Here is a 24,898-nt window from a genome sequence, read left to right as displayed (position 1 = left end):
TCTCCGAATTCTTTGTTGTTCTTTCTGATATTCTGAATTTTAGCTTTCATTGGCAGCCACAGCATCCTCAGTGCTAGATATATGGATGTCCGTGTTTTCAATTCGCTCAGTGAATTTCCCTTTTTCCTTCCTCATTCCGATAATTTCAGCCAAAACTCCATCAATCTTGGATTAAAGAGGTTTCCCTTATCCATGCAGTTTTTCCACACCAGAGAATGGGGTCCTCAACAAGGTGATTGATTTTGTTGAAAATCCGGATGAGTCTGCAGAGGGAATAGTTAAAATAATACAAAGCTCTCTTGAAAACATGGGTCTATCTCTTGATAATGTTTGTGCATTCAATGCCAAGAACGCAAATGTTACTTATGGGACGTACAACTCTATTTTCACAAAACTGAAAGAGGCCAACAGCGAGATCATATGTGCCAAGTGTCACTTACATGTTGTCCACAATCCACTGGAAAAAGCCCTGGACAACCTTTCAGTGGATGTAGAAAATATTGTCATGAAGACACAGCTTCTTTTCAACCTCGGCCAAAAAGAGAGAGTCCGTGAGGGAGTTTTGTGCATTCTGTGATGTTGACTTCCATGAAATCCCGCACTATGTGGTGACGAGATGGCTGTCTCTCAACTATGCAAACTGTTCAAACTGTTACAGAACTGGATACCGCTGAAATCGTCTCTCAGCAGCATTGGTGAAGAATGTCCAAGGCATCAAAAGGTTTTGTTGAGGTTGAGAGAAGATACTGCTGGAGTTGAGGAAGACCCAGTATACCTCCTTTTCTGTAATGTCATGTCTCCGTTTGAAGAGGTGATGAAAAAGCTGGAGAAGAATGTAACCACATCTGTTGAACTCTATCCCGAAAAATCACACAGTTCATATACTTTATTCTTAAGTAAATAATAAATACAGTAAACTACACAGTTACTTAAAATAGTATTCAAAATGATAAATATTTACAGTAAGATTTTTCCCCATTCATTTTTCACAAAATGCCAATGTTTGCCACATATGACTCAGGTCATACACGCTTTCATCTCTATATGTAGGTAGGCTAAACATCCCTATGGATGAGCTCAATGAAGAGTGTGTGACAACAAACTGCTTCGGTGGAGAACCACGGGAGAAGAAGAAGTGGCAGTCCAGAGAAGTGGATGCAAGTTCTTCAATCAGCCGACCTCCCCAACATTCAGGCTGTATTCTTTGTCTTCAGCATCCCATCTTTCACTGGTTTTGTGGAGAGGATTTCCTGTCTCTTGAACAAGTGGACTGATGTGCAGAACAATTTAGCATTCTACTCATTTGATTAACAGTGACCTCACTCTAAAATATGAAATGTCTTGGTCAGAGTTTCAAACTCTGGCAGTGAGATGCAAACAGTCATCAAAGCCCTTCGGTGTTGGTTTACATCTAGTGCTAATCTAATGGAGGCTACTGACTGTAAGGAAGTAGGAGTTTGGTAGCAAGCAAGATTAAGATGACAAAGGCAGCGCAGCAAGCCATTTGCTTGAAGCTGAGAAAGGAAGAGAGCTGTGTGGCTTTTTGGAAAGAGGTGAGACAGGCTCTCGGCAGACATGAAGAGCTTCCAGAAAACTGGACCAAGATGGCCAAAGTGATCAGAGAGAAAAGCAGGAGAATAAATGTACTTGGAGTATCTCCCGGGAGGAAATGGGAGGATACTTGATGTTGGAAGCAGGAAATCATAAAAGAAAAGAGGATGGGTAAGAAGTGGAACAGTGACAGGGTTGAGGGGACGAGAAAGGGACACCTGAAAGTACAACACAGGGCAAAGGTAGAGATGGGAAAGGCCAAATCAGAGGTATATGATGATGTATGGAAGGGTGGAAACTAAAGTAGGAGAAAAAGATCTACACAGGTTGGCCAGACAGAGGGATAGAGATGGGAATGGTGTGCAACATGTTAGGGTGACTAAGGATAGAGATAGAAATGTGTTGACTGGTGCCAGTAGTTTGATTGGTAGATGTAAAGAATACTTTCAGAGATTGATGAATCATGAAAAACAGAGTGAAAGATGCAGAGAGGATGCAAGTGTGGTGGACAAGGAAGTAGCAATGATGAGTAAGGAGGAAGTTGGAAAAGACATAAAGAGGATGAAAAATTGAAAGGCAGTTGGTCCTGATGACATCCCAGTGGAGGTATGGAAGCAATTTGGAGAGGTGGCTGTAGAGTTTTTAGACCAGCTTGTTTAACAGAATTCTAACAGGTGAAAGGAATGAATCATGAGGTATGGAGCAAAAGTGCACTGGTACCCATTTTTAAGAACAAGGGTAATGTGTAAAGCTGTAGGAACTATAAAGGGGAAAAAAATGATGAGTCAGGCAGTGGAGTTACTGGAAAGAGTATTCAAAGCTAGATTGAGGACAGAAATGAATATTTGTGGGCAACAGTACCATAGAAAGCGTAAGATAGATTCATTATTTGCCTCGAGGGTGTTGATGGAGAAGTACAGAGAAGGAGAAGGGAGCTGCAATGTGTCTTTGAAGATTTAGAGAAAGCCCATGACAGCAACTAAAGAGGAACATTGGTACTGTACAGACTGGCAGAGAAGTATTTCAGAATAGTACAGGACATGTTGGAAGGCAGCAGAAGAGTGGTGAGGGGTGCAGTAGGCATGACAGAACAATTTAAAGTGGAGGTGGAACTGCATCAGGGATTAGCTCTGAGCCTCTTCCTGTTTGCTGTGGTAATGGATAGGCTGACTGATGAGGTTAGACTGGAATCCTCTTGGACCATGATGTTTGCGGATGACATTGTGATCTCTCTTGAAAGTAGGAAGTAGGTGGAGGAACTATTAGAAAGATGGAAGCATGCACTGGAAAGGAGAGGAATGAACATTATGTAAAAAAGAATATATGTCCAGGAAAAAGAGGTGTTGAGGGGGGGAGTGAGACTACAGGAAGAGATTGTGAGGGTGGAGGACTTTAAATTCTTAGAGTCAACAGTCCAGCGCAAAGGTTAGTGTGGTAAAGAAGTGAAGAAACAGGTCCAAGCAGGTTGGAACAGGTCGAGGAGAGTGTCAGGTCTGTTATGTGACAAAGGAGCCGGTGCTAGGATAAAGGGCAAAGTTTAGAAGAGATTGGTGAGGCCAACCATGATGTACGAATTAGACACAGTTCCACTTAAGAAACAACAGGAAGCAGAGCTGAAAGTGGTGGAAATCAAGATGTTGAGGTTCTCTCTCGGAGTGAGTAGGTTGGATTAGAAATGAGCTCATTAGAGGGACAGCCAAAGTTGGATGTTCTGGAGACAAGGTTCGAGAGAACAGACTTGGATGGTTTAGACATCTCCAGAGGTGAGAGATTATTTTGGTAGAAGGATGTTGAGGATGGAGCTGCCAGGCAAAAGAGCGAGAGGAAGACCAAAGAGAAGGTTGATGGATGTGGTGAGGGAGGACATGAGGGCACTTGGTGTTAGAGTGGATAAGCTTACATGGACAAAGATGACACGCTGTGGAGGCCCTTAACGGGACAAGACGAAAAGAAGAAAGAACATATAGAAATGAGGGTAAAAATATGCCCCTCTGACTCCCACAACAGCTCTGTCCACCTGAATCAAACTTATATTTATGAAAATGAATGCATGTAGAAGCTTAGAAAGGAAGAGATATCCAGGGAGTAGTCAAAACAGTCCTGAACACATTCGCAAGGAAACACAGAAGTACTATGTTGTCTCTGAGTAATGAACAATAAAATGTGCAAAGTTTATATAAAATTAATTATGATGTGTGTATTTATGGAACACATTTTTCAAATCAATACAAAACCCAGTGAATTCCAGTCTTGCGATTATTGCCTGCACAATCATACAGCAACGCAGGGTGAAACAATACAATTTGCTTTCAACAACAGGATGTGAGAAATGGGTTTCCGGTGTTAAATTAAACACCCCTGTCCTTGCATTGTGTAATACATACACAGGCAGTATTTGGTCTCTGTCATGCTTCTGTTACTAGATCCAAAAAGAGAATGACACCAGAAAATATATTGTTTAAAAAAAAAAAATACTCATTGTATGCTGCAGCTTGCACAGTTGGCATCCTGCATTTGCAAACTCAATCTCTGGATTTCCCCGAGAAAGATACTTGAGTTTAATCAAACCTATAAATCACAGGACTGAGAAAGACATGAGCATTAACCCTTGCATTCACACCTATGGTCCAAGTAGTTCCTTCAATGAACCCAACAAATGTTTTTCACCTGTGGGAGGACGCTCGCACGAGCAGAGTGAAGACAAAGCAACAAATAAATTCCTCAGTATAAGATTGAGACAATAGTAGTAACCACAAGAGTACTGGGCTCCCAATAAAACACAATTTTCAAGCCAGAGTCTTTAGTTCTTCAAAAAAAATTTATTGACAAATAGTCCAAATTCTATTACAAATAACAATGAGCTCAATAAAAGCAGGCAAGTCAATTACTGAGATGCCTTTTTCCTCTGTGTCTTGACATTTTTTATTTCTAGGGAGACATCTATAATTAGTTTACGCCGCATGCCTCCAGGTGAATTCTTGTTTCACTTGAAATTTTTGAATACTAATAAGCACAGTCTGCCTGGAGGTTAAATGATAAGTCAGAGTTTCCTGGTTCTACTTAATTGCCAGGTTGGCTATACACAAAACTCCAATATCTGAACCAATAATTCACTATTTTAAAGTTCATTTGACAAATTTGCACATTTCGCTTTGTGGCAAACACATTCACCTAGCCAGAATGCATTTCTTGGGTCATAATGCTTTGGATGGGAAAAAATAAATACACATAATCCAAAATGTAAAATGGTTTAAAATTCAAAGTCAATGATGGTGTAGTGGTAGACACGCCTGCCATAGGCGCGGGCATCGTGGGATCGATTCCTGCTCAGTGATGGCGTCGATATCGGCCCTGCGACTGACTGGCAATCAGTTCAGGGTATAGCCCGCCTTTTGCTCGCTGGGATTGGCTCTGGCTCTCTCGTGACCCTTGTGAGGATAAGCACCTTGGGGAATGGATGGATGGGCTTAAAATTCGCACCTGTACTACTCTTAAATGAAGACGATTTAAACCAATTTTCTGATCAGGAGAAAAAGTGTGGTTAAGATGAGGAGGGGAAAAATGTGGATGGATGAGAAAGAACAGAAATGGACCTTATGCACGACAATGCATGAAGCTTTTCCAGTGTAAAAGGTCAGATGGCATAACAGGGACAATATCTGAATGAAAAATAATCTATTTGTTTCAACCTGGGATTTGTGTAACAGGCAGAGGTGCCCTAACCTTAACCAAGTAATTGCTTTGCAAGTCATCAGTTTTTGCCCTCAAGTCTAGTCCAAGGTCGAAACAGGCGAGTCCAGAGTGAAGTCGCAAGTCCTACACCTTGAGTTTCGAATCCTTTTAAAAACAAAATAAAATATGTTTTATATTCCATATTGTATATTTAATACATTTAAAAATCCATCTTTATTTATCAAAGCAAAATTGATTGACAAGTGCTTTGAAACCACCAGGGTTTGATTAAAATGCTTGGACTTTCAAAGCCATCCACTGCTAGAGACAATCTAAAAGAGACAAAAAAAAATAATCCAGAAATCCTTATTTATACATTTTTTTCACAATTTGTTTTATATGTTACTGATGCAAATAAATATTTGAACACCTGTGAAAAGCAATGTTAATATTTGGTACAGTAACCTTTTGCTTGCTATCATTGAGGTCAAACGTTTCGTTTAGATTTTCACCAGGCTTGCACACAGATCAGCAGGGATTTGGACTATTCTTCCACACAGATCTTCTTTTGATCAGCCAGATTTCTGGGCTGTCGCTGAGAAACATGGAATTTGAGCTCCCTCCAAAGATTTTCTATTGGGTTTAGGTCTGGAGACAGAGCAATACATGGCCCTGGTCATCCTCTCCTTAATACAGTGCAGTCATCCTGTCCCATGTGCAGAAAAACACCCCCAAAGCCTGATGCTTCCACCCCTATACTACACAGTAGGAATGGTATTTCCCATTTTCCCTCCTCCAAACATGGCAATTGGGATTAAGACCAAAAAGTCCAATTTTAGTTTTATCTAACCACATAACTTTCTCCCATGACTCCTGTGGATAATCATGGGCAAACTTATGACGGACCTGGACGTGTGGTGATTTAAGGAGGGGAAATCTCCGTCCCAGGCATGATTTTAAACCTTGACATCTTAACCATAGACATAATCATCCCTGGCCTCTTGAGGTAATCGACTACCTTCTCCCATGTAGTTCTGGGGTTATTCCTCACCTCTCTCTGGATCACTATTATGCCATGAGTTGAGATCTTGCTCTGAATCCCAGTCCAAGGGAGAGTGACCGTCATGTTTAGCTTCTTACATTTGGTAACAGGTGCTCCAACAGTTGATCTTTTTTTCCACCAAGCAGCTTGGCAATTGCCCCGTAGCCCTTTCCAGGCTTGTGGAAGTCGTCAATTTGGTCTCTGGTGTCTTCGGACAGCTCTTTGGTCTCAGCCACATTAGTGGGTTAGAATCTTACTTTCTATCTTGGAAACAAGTGTCTTTTTGCAGTTAGCGATCTCAAACAGGAACTTCTAATTTAGAATAATAAGTGGAGTGTAGGTTAACTTTTTAGAGGCGGACTAACAGCTCTTTGGGGGCCAGAATGGTTGCTGATTGGCAGGTGTTCAAATACTGATGTGCAGCAGTAACATACCAATGTTTTTTGTTTTTTTAAATCATCCATAGCGATTTACGGATTTTTTTTTTTTTTTGAGGTTGTCTCTCAAAGTCAACATGCACCTAAAATTTCAGACCCCTCCATGATTTCAAAGTGGGAGAACTTGTAAAATCACAGGGTCTTATTTTCCTCTCTACAAAAAGCACACAACTATATTAAGAGAAAACATTTTGTTCCCTAGATACACTCTCCTTCTATTGTCTCTGAGTATACATGACCTAATCTGTTGACACAAGGTACCTGCAGCAACACAATGGTGTAATTAACCTCACACACAAAGATATATTTGTATGCTTTCTCAGTGAGATCTCGATTCTGTAGTCGAGGGAAAAAAAAAACTCAAGCGGCGAGTATGACACATCGCTGGTAATTAAAATTGTATTTTTTCTTCCAAGTAAATTAGCCCGAGCTTTTCAAACTATATTAAACACCTCTGATTTTGAGCACCATGTTACTCTGACATTTTTAGACTTCTGATGGTGCAAGGGAACACAAAGATCCTTCCTTATATTGACATATGCCTTATCATGTAAGTCCATCACTGCTGTTAGTCTTGTATAGTATCCACTGATGTATTTCTAGTCTGAATACAATACTGAATAATGTACACAGTGCACCTCGTGAGGTGGTCTAGTGCAGTCTCATGAGCACATCTGCCTCACAGTCAAGATGTTCGTGGTTTGAATCTTGGCTCACATCCACCTGTGTGGAGTTGGACTTACTTAGACTGACAAAGCTTGAACTTCAGTTACATTTTATAAATGGGCAAGGTACTAAATATTTTACCATATTTAATTTGCAATTAAAAAAAGATGAAGAAAAAGCTTGAAGCACATTTATTTGACTAGGTTTTTTTTAAATTTCAAATAGCTACTTAAAATTATGTAGTGTGACAAATGCTAAAATGAATTTAAAGTAATTTAATTTGGCTAAACTTTTCTAGTTATTGTTTAAAAGATCTTAATTTAGGTGGGAAATAGCTTCTGTTGGTAAGGTAAAAAACTTAAAAATAAATAAATGTCAACGTAAATATTAAAAGACTGATGGTAAAATGCTTGCTAAAATGTAATTTACTCCGGTTAAAGGTTCTTGGTTATTGTATTTAAAAAAACAATTGTTATATAGGTGGTAAATAACTGGTAAATGTGAAGGTAATAAAAAGTTAAATATATTTTAAAATACAGACTAAAACCCTGCTCAATTTAATTTTCTTGCAAAGCTTTTTGCTTAGAAGAACAATATTTGATTTGTGCAATATCTTAAAGGTAAAAATGAACGTTTCTTTTGCTAGTAATGTTTCTGTACTAGGATGTAACTTTGGCGCTCAACAAAAAAAAAAAGTGAGCAATTTTGAGGCCTTTTCAAATGTGTGGAATTTGCACTTAATACCTGAATGATGTCTGAAAAAGCAATAAAACACTTGCTTTCTTCAACGTGGCAAAGGCGCATACTCTATTTAATGGCTCACATACAACAGCGTGTTGCATTTCTAATATGGGGTCAAGTTGGGTTCAGAACTTCATATCAAATAAGTTCCTAGTCCCAATATGAACCTGTGTCAAACGCTGTCTATATTTGTGTCTGTTCTTCTCCACATCTCTTTCTATTCTTCAGGAAAAATGGAAATGCTGGTCAACCTTCAAGATGAACTCCTGGAGATGGAAACTGGATTAGACAACACGAGCTCCAATACCACCTTAAAGGAACCCATGAACATGACTTTATTTCCCTATTATCAACATTCAGTGTATGTGGCGACAAGTTATATCCTGGCTTACTTCTTCATCTTCTTGCTGTGTATGGTGGGGAACATGCTGGTGTGCCTCATCGTGCTGGGAAACCATCATATGCGCACGGTCACTAACCTCTTCATCTTAAACTTGGCTATCAGTGACCTCCTAGTGGGTATCTTCTGTATCCCGACAACACTTGTGGACAACCTCATCACAGGTAATATCTGTGCAAAGTTTATGCTCTCACTCCCCCTTCATCTTCCTCCAATTGTTTTTTATTCACCTCTGATATTTTATACTTCATAACTACGTAGTAATCACTTCCATTTCACTAATTTTCCCATTTAAATGGTTAGCCAAAAAGAGTGTATCGGTATGTATTTTTGTTTTTCATGAAAATTTCTTTCATTGAAAATATTTGTCACAGATTTGTTCCCTAATTACTTTTAACTTCTTGTTGATTTAAACACAAATGTGTACTGATCCATACTTTAGAAGACCCCAAGTTGGATGAACATGCGTGGAACACAATTTAGGCAGCCTGGTTGATCTCCCGAATGTTTGGCCGGTCTGGTCAGTATGGGGAAGAAGTAGATTTAGTCGGAAAAGGAGAAAAAAAGGGAAGAAAAAAAAAAGGGAAGAAAAAGAGTTCCAAGGCAAGGTGACCAGAGTACGGGTGTCACTGTTCACAAGACGGTCGAAGCAGATGTGTGCCGACCATTTACCTCCAAATGGAGCTTTCCCCATCAGTTGTCCAGGCACCCAAATGGATAGCTTGGGGCACAGACCAGATGTCCTGCGGCGGGGAAGGGTCTGATGTGACCTTGCCAATTTGTGGTGAGAGGCAGTGCTTCCTGATTGAGCCAGTCTTCATCAGGTTGGTCAAACAAGCGGGATCTCATTAAAGAAACGGTCTTTGTCAGAAGGGGAGCAGAGACAGGGAATCCAATCCCGGTCCGAGGTTAGCGGTTGTGGTACCATCAGGCGAGAGCATGTCCACTACAATATTAAGATACATTTGTGTTGGTTTTCATAAAAAATGTACAATAAGCAATGAGAAAAATGCTTAATACATCCAAAAATTTATCTTCAGAAAATATTTGGGACACAAAACAAAGCCAATCAGGCATCAATGCAATAATCTTACTTGAATACCACAATATTGTTTTGATAAACAAATGTTCCCTATTGAATGATAACAGCCAATAGTTTATATACTCATCCATAAATGTGAATGATTTTCAAAAGTAAGCTTCAGCGGGATAGGTCTTTGCCTTCAGTGATCCAATAATATAAAAAAGACCTATATATTCTTCCCACCATACCATCAGAAATAAACTTGTCTTCAGACCAAAAATAAAAGGATTTCAATATGAAAGAACATTTTTCTATCTGTGAGTCAGTCTAAGTTTTTTTTTCTTTCCCCCCAACAGGTTGGCCATTTTCCAACGTCGTGTGCAAAATGAGTGGTTTTGTGCAGGGTGTGTCTGTGTCTGCATCAGTCTTCACATTGGTGGCAATCGCCGTTGAAAGGTTTGTATTTATTAAATATTTAATCGAGGGTGCTATTTACAGCCAGTTTATTTGATCTAAAATCACAATATTAACCTTTTTTTGCTTGAAGCTCCCCAACCTAATTTTTTTTTCCAGTGGAACAGCAGGTATTTTACTGTGACAAACTTCAAACTATCAAACCTCGCAACACATTGTCGCTATGAGCTTGGGGATATCAGGCCTGTCTGGGATTCTTCCCTACCATTAAATCTAACTCAGTATCACTTGGTGATCAGCTGACAGCCCAACCCCTCCCTTGACCTGAATAAGCGTTCCATCGCAAGTGTGGTTATATGGCTAACGGTGTCCTAGCCACTTATGGTCAACCTTGCTCTGTTCCCCCTATGCTAGAACATGGCACTACCGCGTGGTATGAGTCAACCTTGTGCATGTAAAATTCACATACACAAAGCTCGGGTTGCTGTGCCAAGTGTGGCTTGTGACAATAATACTATGAGTACGGCCCATCTCGTACAATGTTTGAAAGAGTTATAACCGTTTGGAGGCTGGCACACCGGATATGGTCAGATGACCAATGAAATAGCCCTGGTCTACTCCTTAATACCAATAGAAAAATCCAGGCATTAGTTGAAACTTGGATACAGGAGACATAGTGTGGTTTTTGTCTTGGTCTTGGAACACTACATCTATGCTCTCAGAAAGATGAAGGTGCATGTCTTGCCCAATCGGTTCATGCGCTTTGTGGACTGAACACTGTCAAAAAAGTTTTTGACCATGTCCCTCTTGGTGCTCTGTGGGGGGATGCTCCAAGTAGACGGGTCCTGGCCCTGCCTTGTCACGCAATTCATTCAATTGCGGACTTTAAGTTGAATTTGGTCACAGTAGTCCTATCTTGATAGATTTAGTGGGCACAGCCAAAGCAGAGAAGTGTAGTTGGCTTGAGAAAATGTGTGATGCTTTCTGCAGGTCTTTAAAGGTGTCAGAGCAAAATAGGATGAGGAATATGGACACTAAAAGTTTACAATGCACAGTGAATTGTGTTACTGTAATTGTAACAGACTTAACAATTCTGAAATGTGTCACTTTTGCAATGTGCCACTCAAAATCACAATAAGTGGATAAACTAAGCTGTGATTGGTTCGATGAAAAATGGTGTTGACATGCCTTACTTTTTATTGAATTGTATTTTAGACTATGACTATAGTTGTATTTTTTTCCCCCAACAGGTTCCGCTGTATAGTGTATCTGCACAACAAGTCCACCATAGTCACTGCCAAGGCAGCTATTGGTTTTATCTGGATACTAGCCATGGTGATCATGTGTCCAGCTGCAGTCGCATTGACTGTGGAGGAGGTTCCTTTGCACTACATGGTCTACAATGATGATTTAAACCACACTTTACCTCTGTACACCTGTTATGAAAACTTTGCCAACCCAAAGATGACAAAGGTTTACACAGCAGTTCTTTTTGCTCACATCTACATGATTCCATTGATAATCATCACACTAATGTATGGTAACATTGGAGCTAAACTATGCTCATCTGGGGTTGCAAATAGAATGTCACAGGAGACTAACATCCAGGCCAGGAGTAGGAGACGGGGTAAGCCAGTGTTTTCACAGAAAAAAATTCAGGCGATAAAGATGCTGATCCTTGTGACCTTGCTTTTCATGTTGTCATGGTTACCACTCTGGACCGTCATGATGATGGCAGATTATGCAGGCTTGGAAAGAGACCAACTAGATCTATTGACCAGCTATATCTTCCCCTTTGCTCATTGGTTGGCTTTCGCCAATTCCAGCATCAACCCTATAATCTACGGCTATTATAATGAGAACTTTAAAAGAGGATTCCAAGTGGTGTCCAATTTCCGTATCTTCTCAAGTCTAATGCAGTGGCCCATATGGAGGAGGATGACTACATGCCTGAGGAGAGGACGATCTGTCCAAGTATCTTTCGAAGGTAGCAATTGCAGAAATGATGGTGGCAACAACAACCAGCTGTTATTTGCAGTGAGAAACAGAGACCACAATGACAAGGTCAACACTGACAAGTTTGAGTTAAACAGGAGTCATAGGGTGAGGTCTATGGCGGTCCATTCAGGGAGGAGTGTTTTGCATCAAGAGATAGAAATGGGAATGATGAAAAAGAAGGTAAGCCACATTGACGATGTAGGGAAGGCAAGCCCCTTGTCAGTTTCGCTGAATCAAGCCTGGGATAACTAAATTTACTTATTATACACTTACAGTACACAAGTGGAATTACCAGTTCACACTATGCCATATCGCAGCCTGAAGGAAGAAAGATACATATAAACTGCAACATTGCTTAAAGGCTCAGGAAAAAACGGTGTGGGTAATTGTGTGTTAATAGCCCTGCTGATTAAATGAGTGGGCGTGTATATGCACATACAGTAGTGTTCAAAATAGGAGCAGTCCAATATGACTAACCAGATTAAGCCCCGTTTTCAGTATATTTTTTTATTGCTACATGTCAAACAAGTTACCAGTAGCTGCAGTAGTTTCTCAGAAAACCAATAAGACCCACCATTCATGATATACACACTCTTAAGGCTGTGCAATTGGGCAATTTGCTGAAAAAAAATTGCAGTGGCATTCAATCAGTGAGGTCATCAATTTTGTGAAAAACACGTGTAAATCAGGTGCCCCCTAATTGAGGATGAAGCCGCCACCTGTTGAATATTTCTCCTTGAAAGCCTGAGGAAAATGGGGCGTTCAACACATTGTTGAGAAGAACATTGATTAAAACTTTGATTGGAGACGAGTAACCTTATAAAGAGGTGCAAAAATTTATAGCCTGTTTAGCTAAAATGCTCTCTAATGGCTTAAAATGGAGAGCAGAACCAGAGACACGTGGCAGAAAACGGAAGACAATCATCAAAATGGATCGCAGAATAACCTGAATGGCAAAGGCCCAGCCTGTGAGGAGCTCCAGGATGGTCAAGACAGTCTGGACGTTGCCTGTAAGTACTGTGACAGTGAGAAGACATCTGTGTGAAGCTAATCTATTTACAGGAATCCCCCAGAAAGTCCCTCTGTTAAAAAAAGGCATGTGCAGAAGAGACTACAATTTCTCAAAGAACCTATCAACTGGCCTCAAGAGAAATGGAGGAACATTTTGTGGACTGCTGAGAGCAAAACTGTTCTTTTTGGGTCCAGAGGTCGCAGACAGTTTGTGAGACGACCTCCAAACTCTGAATTCAAGCCCCATTATACAATGAAGACAGTGAAGCATGATGGTGCAAGCATCATGATATGGGCATGTTTCTCTTACTATGGTCTTGGGCCTATTTATTGCCTACCAGGGATCATGGATGGGTTTGCATGTGTCAAAATAGTTGAAGAGGTCCTGTTGCCTTATACTAAAGAGGACATGCCCTTGAAATGGCTGTTTCAACCAGACAATGACCCCAAAGACTCTAGTAAACATGCAAAGTCGAGACTGCAAACTACCAAAGAATTCGTTGAGTGACATAAAAAATGTTGTTTCTGAAGAAAAACCAAGAAATATAAATGAACTCTGGAATGTCGTTAAGGAATCTTGGAGAGGAATAACAGCTGAAACTGAATGGTGCTACAAGTTGGTTGACTTCATGCCACACAGATGTACAGCAGTTATAAAAAAAAACTGTGATCATACAACTAAATATTAGTTATGTTAATCAAAGGATTGGTAAATCCTTGAAACAAAATAGTCTGTACAAAATAGTTTTGAGTTTGTAAATTCAATGGCAGACTGCTTTAATTATTTATTTTTTTAACATCTCTTTCAACAAATTGCCCAATTGCACAGCCTAAAGTGTGTGTACTGTACATCATGAATAGTGGGTCTTGTTGGCTTTCTGTGAATTTGCTGCACCTACTGGTAACTGACATGTAGCAATAGGGGGGAAAAAAATACTGAAAACGTGGATTAATCTGGTTAGTGAGATGCATTGCAGTTCTTGCTTTACGGCCCTGCTGTATTACAGATTTTTGATTACTTGAATTTTTTTAATTTTTTTTTAAACCTCGTACAATATCTTTGAGTTACTTATTGCCCTTTCACTCGATAAGTTATGCCTGGCACAATAGCATGTTTTTTTAACCATACTACAGTGAATATAATCACAAAAGGTGGCACAGTAGATGACAGATTGGGACATCTTCCTCACACCTCTGTGGACGCAGGTTCACATCCAGCCTCACCTATGTGGCATTTACATGTTCTACCAGTGCTTGTGTGGGTTTTCTCCTAGGACTCCAGTTTCATCCCCCCAAAAATTGCCTTCTAGGTTATTTAAAGACTCTCTCTCTGAATGTGAGAGCAAATGAATATGTGCCCTGTGATTATCTTAAAAATAAATAAATAAATGAGAATTTTAACTTCAAGATGATGGGGGTAATTTCACTTCTTAGATGCCCTCTTATTTAAAATAAACAGATAAATAAATAAAAGAATGTTTGACAGAGGCATAGCAGAGTTGGACTACAGTCAAACCCAAAATTTTTCTAATCCTAATTTTGTTACTTTTCATGTGGTGGTTATTTTTTTGCCTGAAATGACAACTCTCAAAAGGCCAACATATTGCGTTGAGGTATTAAAATAGTGTCTATATATCGCTTCCATCATATTTTTTTAAAAAAAGAGTATTTTTCGTTTACAATCAAATTTTTCCTTACAAAATGCTCACTTTGATTGCCATCAGAGAGGTATTACAAAAAAAGTATATTTTATTGGTTGTAATTTGCCTCTACAGTGTTTCGTATATAGAAGCCCAAAACCTAACTTTAGGTGATCATGTTATGCAGTCTGAACAGTCATTATTTTGCTGCTGCAGATTGTTGTTTGACAATTTCAATGGTGAAACATGTTTTGATTTGTTCGTCAATTGACAAAATTGCTTCACTGCAAATATGAATACTGTATATGCATTACTGTTGAAACAACAGTGTGGGTTGAGGGCATTATTGTCATAACATCAATAAATGTGTTCTCTTGTTCAGTGAACTCTACATTTGCAATACTGTTGTTGTACATCTATATTTGTACGTGTAATAGTATTTGTCAGTAATGTCAGAAACGTTTTCTGCTACATCACATGCAGTGTAGTGTACAGTATACTGAATGAGGAAAATAAAAAAACTGACTTGCTGTGCCTCAAGTTTATTTAGTGTAACATTTGATGCACATCGACTCTACATACATACTGTGGCTTCCAAAAGTACTTCTACCCATTGAAAAAAGAAACCACGTAACAATTTTAAACATAGATGTACTTTATTGGGATTTATTTATTTTTACAAATACAAATTTGAAACAGCTAAAGTGTTTTTGTGTATGTCTGTAAGTGTTTTGCAGCAAAAATTGTCCCCGTTGAAACTCAGATTGGACCGAGAGCACCTGCACAATTTTCAAGTATTGCCAAAGGTCAGATTCTCAATGTTATTTAGGTATGGATTTTGACTGGGCCAACTACATACACGTCTATCTATGAACTCACAAAGCACACAAACGTACGAGTTAGAGAGGGGTGCTACGTTAACTCATGCTGCTTCAAGAATTTGACGAATTAAATGGGTATACTGTGTGATGACAGATATTCGAATATGTCCCAAAGTTAACACATATGCCAGCTCACTAGTCAGCAGAACTCAGTTAGCAATCATCAATAGGGAATAACGTAGCACTAACTAGTAACATTTGTGACTGTAACAGAATAAAACTGTGAGAGTACATGTGCGAGCGTGCTTGTGTACGTTTGTGAAGAAAATGTGAAGAGTTCAGAAATAGGATGTATGAGAACAAAGATGAAGACTAACTTTCAGTTATGTTACTCAGAAAGCAGAAGCGGAAGAAAATGGATTGGATGGATGTTGTTACTTTAATAATAACGCAGTGCTGTCACTCCATTATTCAAAGTACCGATAATGCATTTATAGTTAGAAACATGAAAACCAAAGGCTTTTAGAATTCAATGTTATGTATCTAAATTAAATTTTAAAAAAAAAATCTCTCTTTAAAGAGGAACCATCAAATTGAAGTATATTTGATGTAGTTTACTCACTTTTGCTGACTGTTTGTGCTGATGTACTAAACAGCAGTTCAGACTACCGTAATTTCTGGCCTATAAGCCGCAACTTTTTTCACACACTTTCAACTCTGCAATTCACACGGTGATGTGGATAATTATTTTTTTTTTTCTCACGGCGGCAAGCGGGTTCTCGAGGAGAAAAGATAAGAGTGAGACCGGTGGAATATATGTGCTGAGGAAGTAACTTTTACCGGTGTTTTTTTTTTACCGGCCCTGTTAACGCCGTGGTAGCGTGTGGCTGCCGTGTCTCAGTGATTTTTACCGGTATGTTTTTGTTTTAACCTGCCGTTTTAGCCCCGAGCTAGCATGTTGCTGCTGTATTACTGCCGCGTCTCAGTGATTAAGGTATGTTTTTTTTAACCGGCCCTGTTAATGCTGTGCTACCGTGTAGCGGCCGCAGCTGTTTTTTTTTTCTTTTTTACCAGTATGGTTTTTTTTTTTTCGTTTTTTTACCAGCCCTTTTCATACTACCGTGATGTTGCTGTGTTAAGCTGAGGTATTAAAACTTTGAAAACTCTGTGTACTGTCTTTCTTTGTAAATATCTTGTATTTCAATGTGGGCACTTGCGGCTCTTACACAGGTTCACCTTATGTATGTACCGAATGGTATTTCTTTTCCAAATGTACTGTGTGAGCCTTATAACCAGGTGCACTCTGTCGGCCGAAAATTACGGTACCCACATTTTTTAAGTACTTGGAGGGTTGCTGGAGAGCGATCTTGCTGGGGACTAAATCGTTCGGCTCGGGGACTTCAATGCTCACATGGGCAATGACAGTGAGACCTGGAAGGGCGTGATTGGAAGGAACGTCCCCCGATCCGAACCTGAGTGGTGTTCTGTTATTGAACTTCTGAGCAATAACTCAGTTCTGTGAAGGAGAAGTTTTCTTTCAGGCCAAGGGCCTACATAGGACTGGTGTGTGTGAATCCAATGCTTGTCTCTCAAAATCTGTATTTTCTGTCAGCCCACGAAAGCAGCTAAAACTGAACTGAATACGTCTTAATTTTTAGTTCATTGTTTCACATATTCAGTTTGCACTTGCTTTTCTCATCCCCACCAAAGTGATCGTTATGTACATGTTTGCAAAAACGAAAATAATAATGTACACCTCTTTCGTTGGTATAATCAACATAATTTAGCACAACACTGACTGTAATCACGGGAATGAATACTTTCAACAGTATTCACTCAGAAATGAAGTAGCCTCAGTCTACATATTTAAATTGCATTGTGTGGTACACTAACCTTAGCAGTGTAGAGACACAGGTTGATTACAATGGATACTGCTGCATCACGAACCCGGCCATTGATGAATTGGTTGTAGGCCTCCAGACCTTTGTAATTCTTTAGTTGGTTGACGATGTCTAGATAGGTTACAGACGCCCACAATTTGAAATTCTTGCTCCATTTGTGTTTCTCCAAGGCATATGGGTCGATATTGTCGATCAAAGCACGCATCTTTTTCGTAACAGTTTCTTGAAACAACATCTAATGAGCCCCGATAACTTTCCAAAGTCTTTTTAGCCATCATAAGTCACATTTAACAGTTTGCAAAAGCAATTGTGTGAACGGCGCATCAGTAGAGTGAACCCATCCAACATGGCCACGTGCCTGGATGAGGTCAAGTGGTCGAAAACAGTCTATACATCGAACTCATGCATCGACTGACTGACAGTCAATTTGGCCAATCCTGGCATCTTCTGATGTATGTCACTGCGCATATGGACGTAAAGGCGTATTTTAACAAGGTGGCCTGCTATTTATAGTCACTTGCTTTCTCCATGACAGTGGAGGCGCCCCCCTTGCAGTGACGATGCACTCAGCCCACCCCCAGTGGAATTCTTTTTTTTATTGTCGAAGCCAGGGTGGACAAACATTTTGTCTCAGGGGTCACAAAGATGTTTGAAATTTGACAGCCGGGCCAAGTCACAGGCAGAAGCTTACATATGGAAAAATAAACAACTTCAAAATAGCTATTGTAGTGTTAATACTTAGATTTACTTATCAAGGTTGTTTTGTTAATCACTTTTTTTTTTTTTTTATTGCCAACACATCAAAGTCGGGTGTTGGTTTCGTTGTGGCAATTATGAGAACAGCAGCTGCCAAGTGACAGGAATGTTCCTTATTCACGACAAAAAAAGAAAAGAAAAGGAAAGAAAAAGCATTTGCTTAACTCTCCCAATTACTTTACAGTGCCTGTACATCAACATGAACTAATAATCAAACAAGTCAACCAGTCCCAGTGCACTTTTCAAGTCCCCTTATAAAGCAGCACAAAGAAGGGTACACACCAGGTATACTATCAAGCGAAGGACCATTTATCCATTTAGTTTCCAATAACATCCACTATTGTCATTAAACATTGTCCACATAACATTCCACTTTAGTAGAGGATTCAACATGACTGCAGTACAGTATCTTGTAGGTCTACAACAGTTCCTGGGTGGTTGTGTGATGGTTTTGTGTGTGTGTGTAGTCTCTATAAAATGAAAAGAGAAATTAACTTAAGTTGTTACTGTGCTTATACAGAAATAAGGCACCTTAAATAAGGACACTAGATATTTAGCATACAAATGCTTATGCTAACGAAGGATATCTTGACAGAGTGTTGTTTGAATAAAATGTGCAACTGTTTTATTCTTAAACTTCTGTGTTGGCATCCAGTCACCGAGTGTAGGCCGATCACGACAATTATACAACAGAGTGACGATGCTCACTCATGGTGCTTGATTAAATACACTAACAGGGAATAAATCAGTAATAATTAAAAAAAATGTGGATGAGCAAATGTGGACTTCTACTACTCGGAATAATTAACATCTGACATTCACAATAAAAATGTCACTCTTGACAGCTATTTACACAATGCTGGTCGATATGTTGCTAACTCCAATGTCAACTTCCTCTTACGCTACACTATTTTGAGCGCACAGAAACATGTTTTATGTACACAAAAACAAATTTTCTGAAATAACTTAAAGTCATACTTAACCCCCCCCCCATCTTGTTCCTACTCGCTCACTCTAAATTAGGGGTGCTCACACTTTCAGCATGCGAGCTACTTGCAAAATGACCAAGTCAAAATTATCTACCCACCACAAAAATTCCAAACACCTAATTATTTTCAAATGTATTCTTTGTATGGACAATATATGTTGATGTACCTTGCATAACCAAATGAGTCAATATAGCCTCATATTTAACACAATTAACTATTGACATTTTTTGTAATTACCCAAATTCCCTTTGATGACTTGCACTGGATTGAATCAGCCAGGGATGCATCGTCCAGTAGCTCCTAATACCCAGCCTCAAGCACACTCCCAGATGTTCATCTGTCATGGTGGAACGGTATTTGGATTTAATAATCTTCATGTACGAAAAGGCTTACTCACATAAATAAGTGGAGACGAATAATGCAGTCAAGGAAATAGCACATTTCCTCATGTTGGGGTACTGTTCCTCTGTGAGTTCCAGAAGTGTCCATGAGCTCTCAACTTCAGCTCAATATCGGTTTGTAGAGTCAAAATCTCATCTTCCACTTCAGAAGAGTTCATGTGAAACAGTGCTGCAATGTTTGATGCAAGTAAATTAACCTCAACATCTTCTTGAGAAGGACAGCACATTAATTTGAAATCATTTGTCAAAGTCTGACACCATTGTTGATCTGCTCTGTGTAGCGTACACTGTCAAGTTGTTCACAGGCTGTCCCTTGCTTGTCCATCTCTGACGCCAGGTTCTGGAAATTTGCCAAATCATGGCGCTGCAACTTTGAGGAGAAATTTTGCATCTTTCGTATTAAAGCGTTAACTGAGCTGATCATATTGGTCACTATTTTATCTTTTCCCTGCAGCTCAAGATTAATGTCATTCAATAAGTTTGTCAGATCGGTTAAAAATGCCAAGTCTAACAGCCGCTGACCGACATTTACTTGCTTGCAATCTGCAAATCCAAATGCAGGGAAAAAAAATATCCTTAAATCGCCAGAGACATCTCTTGAAATCTTTGGAGGAATTTCCCACCACTAAGCCATCTCACGTCAGTAGGTAGCAACAAGTCAAAGTGGTCGCAGTCAGCCTTCTCCAGATGTGCAAGAAAGAGCAGTCTTTGAAGAAACTTGGCTTGAATAGAACAGGCATTCTTCCATCCAGGATCTCTTTCACGTTGAGCATTTTAGCACATAAAGCTTGTTGGTGGATTATGCCATGGTAATTCAAAAAGTCTGAGGAAACATCATCCCCCTGCAATTGGCAATCCATTCACACAACCAACCATTGCAGGTGTGCCATCTGTGGTGATGGACACCAATTTGTACACTGGGAGCGGAGTTTTCTTGATAAAGTTTTCAAACATCTGAAATATGTCCTCTTCGTGTCTGTTCTGTCATGGGAAGTGCTGTTAATCGTACTTTTTTTTTGCAGTGAAATCACCAAACACCGTAGGAATGAAAATGGACATCTGGGCTGTGTCACTCACATCCGTAGATTCATCCAACTGCAGTGAGAAACACTCACAATCTCCGATGTCCTTCCACATTTGGCGGGTTAAATCCTCCGCCATGGCTTCACAGTGACGTGTAACTGCACGCCTTGACAGCGGCAGAGCTTTGAAAGAACTTATCGTTTTTAAGGATGACGTGACCCATGTGGAACAATGCTTCTGTGGCAGCTTTCGCTTTTGAGGTTTGTTGAGTGAAACATGACTGCTGTCCGGATAGCTAGGATTTTAGTTAATTCCCCTCTTTTTTTCAGCTCGTTTTTCGGCGGGAAATCGGGTGTGATGGAAGAATCCCATACCGGATCGGTCGTGGCCCGGGTTAACAACGCCCGCCCCCGGCCCGGCACTGCTAACCTGCAGGGCGTCGGTGGAAATTCAGAAACTCTGGGTCGAAGACAAAGAAGAGGAGGAAACCGGATCCATCATCAGAAGAAAAAGAGGAATGCACAGAGCCTACAACTGAGTGTAGGGACTTTGAATGTTGGGACTATGACAGGAAAAGCTCAGGAGTTGGTTGACATGATGAATAGGAGAAAGGTTGATATTCTGTGCATCCAAGAAGGCAGGTGGAAAGGTAGTAAGGCTAGAAGTTTAGGAGCAGGGTTTAAATTATTCTACCACGGAGTAGATGGGAAGAGAAATGGAGTAAGGGTTATTTTAAAGGAAGAGCTGGCTAAGAATGTCTTGGAGGTGAAAAGAGTATCAGATCGAGTGATGAGACTAAAATTTGAAATTGAGGGTGTTATGTATAATGTGGTTAGTGGCTATGCCCCACAGGTAGGATGTGACCTAGAGTTGAAAGAGAAATTCTGGAAGGAACTAGATGAAGTAGTTCTGAGCATCCCAGACAGGGAGAGAGTTGTGATTGGTGCAGATTGTAATGGACATATTGGTAAAGGAAACAGGGGCAATGAAGAAGTGATGGGTAAGAACGGCATCCAGGAAAGGAACCTTGAGGGACAGATGGTGGGGGACTTTTCAAAAAGGATGGAGATGGCTGTAGTGAACACTTATTTCCAGAAGAGGGAAGAACATATAGTGACCGACAAGAGCGCAGGTAAAAGCACGCAGGTGGATTATATTTTGTGCAGACGATGTAATCTGAAGGAGGTTACTGACTGTAAAGTAGTGGTAGGGGAGAGTGTAGCTCGACAGCATAGGATGGTAGTGTGTAGGATGACTCTGGGGGTGGGTAGGAAGATTAAGAAGACAAAGATAGAGCAGAGAACCATGTGGTGTAAGATGAGAAAGGAAGAATGTTGTGCGGCCTTTCGGAAAGAGGTGAGACAGGCTCTCGATGGACAGCAGAAGCTCCCGGAAGACTGGACAACGACAGCTAAGGTAATCAGAGAGACAGGCAGGAGAGTACTTGGTGTGTCTTTTGGTAGGAAAGGGGAGAAGGAGACTTGGTGGTGGAACCCCAAAATACAAGGAGTCATACAAGGAAAGAGATTAGTGAAGAGGAAGTGGGATGCTGAGAAGACTGAGGAGAGCCGAAAGGAGTACATCGAGATGCGACGTAGGGCAAAGTTAGAGATGCCAAAGGCTAAACAAGAGGCATATGAAGACATGGACACCAGGTTGGACACGAAAGAAGGAGAAAAGGATGCAGGAGATAGGCTAAGATGGCAAAAGATGAGACGCTGTGGCGAACCCTAACGGGAAACTCCTCTCAATTTACAAGAAATTGTTAATTGCACTTGACTTTCTACGCCAAGAGATCACCAAACAGAAACAGCTCAGAGTTTACACAGTAACAGGCAAACCACATCATTGTCATCTCTGGTAGACTTGTGGGCCCACTCCGGCCTCTTGATTGATTAGGTTAGATCCTCAGCCATCGCAGTGCAGGTTCAGCAATTACAGGACACTTCTGTCCATCAATGTGTATGCGAGACAATGGCATCAATTCACTTGCATTTGTACGGAGGTATCGAGCTCGTGCACCTACGCCATAAAATCACGTGACTTTTGTTTACCTCGACATATTGCCGGTCAAGCTAAGCATTGCTCAATGCTAAGTCAGTTGGAGACGACACAGAAATACGTATTGTAGCACAACGCCCAGAATCGTCTGATACCGTTAGACATTTAGAAGGTGAAAATGAACGATGCTACGTGGAAAAATTAAGATAAACTCGGCATAGAGGACCCGTATTTAATGCCGAAGTCGATGTTTTCGCCAATAAGAAATTGGACTGTTAATTCACTTCCGCTTGTCTTGGACAACTGGATGTACACATGGATCTGGTGAGTAAGTCGTCGAGATTTACACAGAAGAGTTTGAAAGTGTATAAAAGTCTGGACGCATACAAATACTTCATTGCTGGATCTGTTTTCAATCAAGAATAAATGCCACATAGTGATGGAGCCACTCAGTTTTTTTCAATACAAATACCAATATTTCAATAAGTGACCCCTGGTTTTCCACAAACTCAAATTCATTAACTATGATTGAAAAAAAAAAAGACGACGGGTTGAGGGCTCGTCAACGCAGAATCGTGTTGCGGCCACACGTTAAACTTGGATAAACCTCTCCGTGACAGACTTTTTTTTTTTTAATATGTACTGTTGTCAAGATATACATGGAAAAGTTTGAAAGCGTATAAGTCTGGACGCATACAAATATTTTGTTGCTGGATCTGTTCTCATCAGGAATAAATCCCACATAGTGACGGTTTTGACGGCTTGTGAACACGGAAGTGTGTTCGGCGACACGTTAACCTTTGCCGGAATCCATCGATCTTTTCCGCTAGTATTCAATACAAACGCCAATATTTATATAAATGACCCCAGGTTTTACACAAACTGTCATTCATTAACTATGGTTGGAAAAAAAAAAAATGAAAAGAGGAAAGAGTCGTGTACATGGTAGCGGTTTAGGTCACACTTAACCTCTGCGACAGTTTTTTTTTTTTAACATGTATTGTTCTCAAATGAGCCAATTTGGCATTATAAATACTTTTTGGTAACTTGAGATTGAGAAGAATAATTCCTACCTGAAATGAAGCAACCGCTACACAGGCGCGTGTGTAATTTGTTTGGGCACCATCCATCATGTTTAATTGACAAAATCCATCGATATTTTCTGTTTTTTTTAGCTTGTATTCCATAGAATGATCTCTGTGTATATTTGTCTCGTCTGCTGTGACAACCAAAAGCACAGCAAGTCTCAGGTATTGTAAATATTCTCCTCCGGTTCAATGTCTCCCATAATGTCGAGCATCTCTGTTTGACCGGCAACTTGGCGCCGTGAAAATGGTGACGTCACGTGTACGAGCTCGAGCCACATGGGACTTTATTGCAGGGCTTGGGACCACTGACCTATTGCGACAAATAACTCATGAATATGCGAATTGCTTGGGTATCCCCTCAATCCCACTCTCATCCTTTAGACATCTATAATTTCCATGGCCACTCCCACCACACTTAAATTTTACAGCCAGGTTCATAATCCTTGTCCTGCATGCTTCCACTCCTGTCCTTGTCCTGTCCTTCCCACACAGGGTGTAGCACGACTACCCTATACAACACTCATATCAACTGTCATCATTCTAGATATTAAATTTAGTTGTCTCATCTTGTTTACAGTTAGTGTTGTCTTCTGTCTTCCTTCTTCACTCCCCTCCAGAAACTTTGATTTGTTTGAATGTCCAACTGTGATTCTCAATAAACACCCAATATAACCACAGCAGCATCTTAAAAACTCCACTGTGACACTGTGTCTGTTGCCATTTTTTCTCAATTGAATGTAAACCATGAGGGACAAATTTCGTTTCTGGGTGTATCAATCTTAGTGTTGTGCTCAAGCCCATACAATTAGACAACGATTTTCCAGAGACCAGAGTGAAATAGACCAAGACAAAACCTAGACTTTTAGTAGTCTAGACCGAGGAAAGACAAACAACAAGACAAGACCAAGACCAAAACAAGCCATGACCGTGACAAGACCAAGACCATAAAATTCATTTTTAAAAATCATGAGAAAATGACTTCTTTCAAGAAATATTAATCTCAGAAAGAAATTAGATTCGCTGGTATTACTTACATGTAATGTTAGCTTGACGGTGTTTGTTTTCTACCACGTAAAGTTTGTAAAGTTCGTCCCACTGTGAGAGGAAGACTGCAGAGGGTTAGGGTTTGGTAAACCAGGGGTTGTGGGTTCGTATCCCACTGGGGCCTCGACTCCCTTGCGTCAGGAAGGGCATCTGGTGTAAAAATTGTGGCAAACAAATAAATATGTGCGTTCATCTGAGATGACACGTGGTGGTGACCCCGAAAGGGAGAAGCCAAAAGAAACTTACTTGCTTTTTTCAAGTTCATAGGCATGTCTTGC

At 40.2% G+C, this 24,898-nt stretch overlaps 1 protein-coding gene across 2 annotated transcripts in view; it reads left to right on the top strand.

The window, feature by feature from the left end:
• npffr1l2 (neuropeptide FF receptor 1 like 2) overlaps positions 1-14,930 on the top strand; it is a 36,253-nt gene extending 21,323 nt beyond the window's left edge. For both annotated transcript variants that reach the window (XM_061818198.1, XM_061818201.1), the window contains exons 2-4: positions 8,338-8,673; positions 9,890-9,989; positions 11,198-14,930. In XM_061818198.1, coding sequence (XP_061674182.1) covers positions 8,343-8,673; positions 9,890-9,989; positions 11,198-12,197 — 1,431 coding nt within the window. In that variant the 5' untranslated portion in view covers positions 8,338-8,342 and the 3' untranslated portion in view covers positions 12,198-14,930. The remainder of the gene's footprint in view (positions 1-8,337; positions 8,674-9,889; positions 9,990-11,197) is intronic.
• Positions 14,931-24,898: the final 9,968 nt, after the last annotated feature.

The sequence above is a fragment of the Syngnathoides biaculeatus genome, chromosome 4, assembly GCF_019802595.1.
Source record: "Syngnathoides biaculeatus isolate LvHL_M chromosome 4, ASM1980259v1, whole genome shotgun sequence".
NCBI lineage: Eukaryota > Metazoa > Chordata > Actinopteri > Syngnathiformes > Syngnathidae > Syngnathoides > Syngnathoides biaculeatus.
This window is presented reverse-complemented; position numbering and strand designations above follow the sequence as displayed.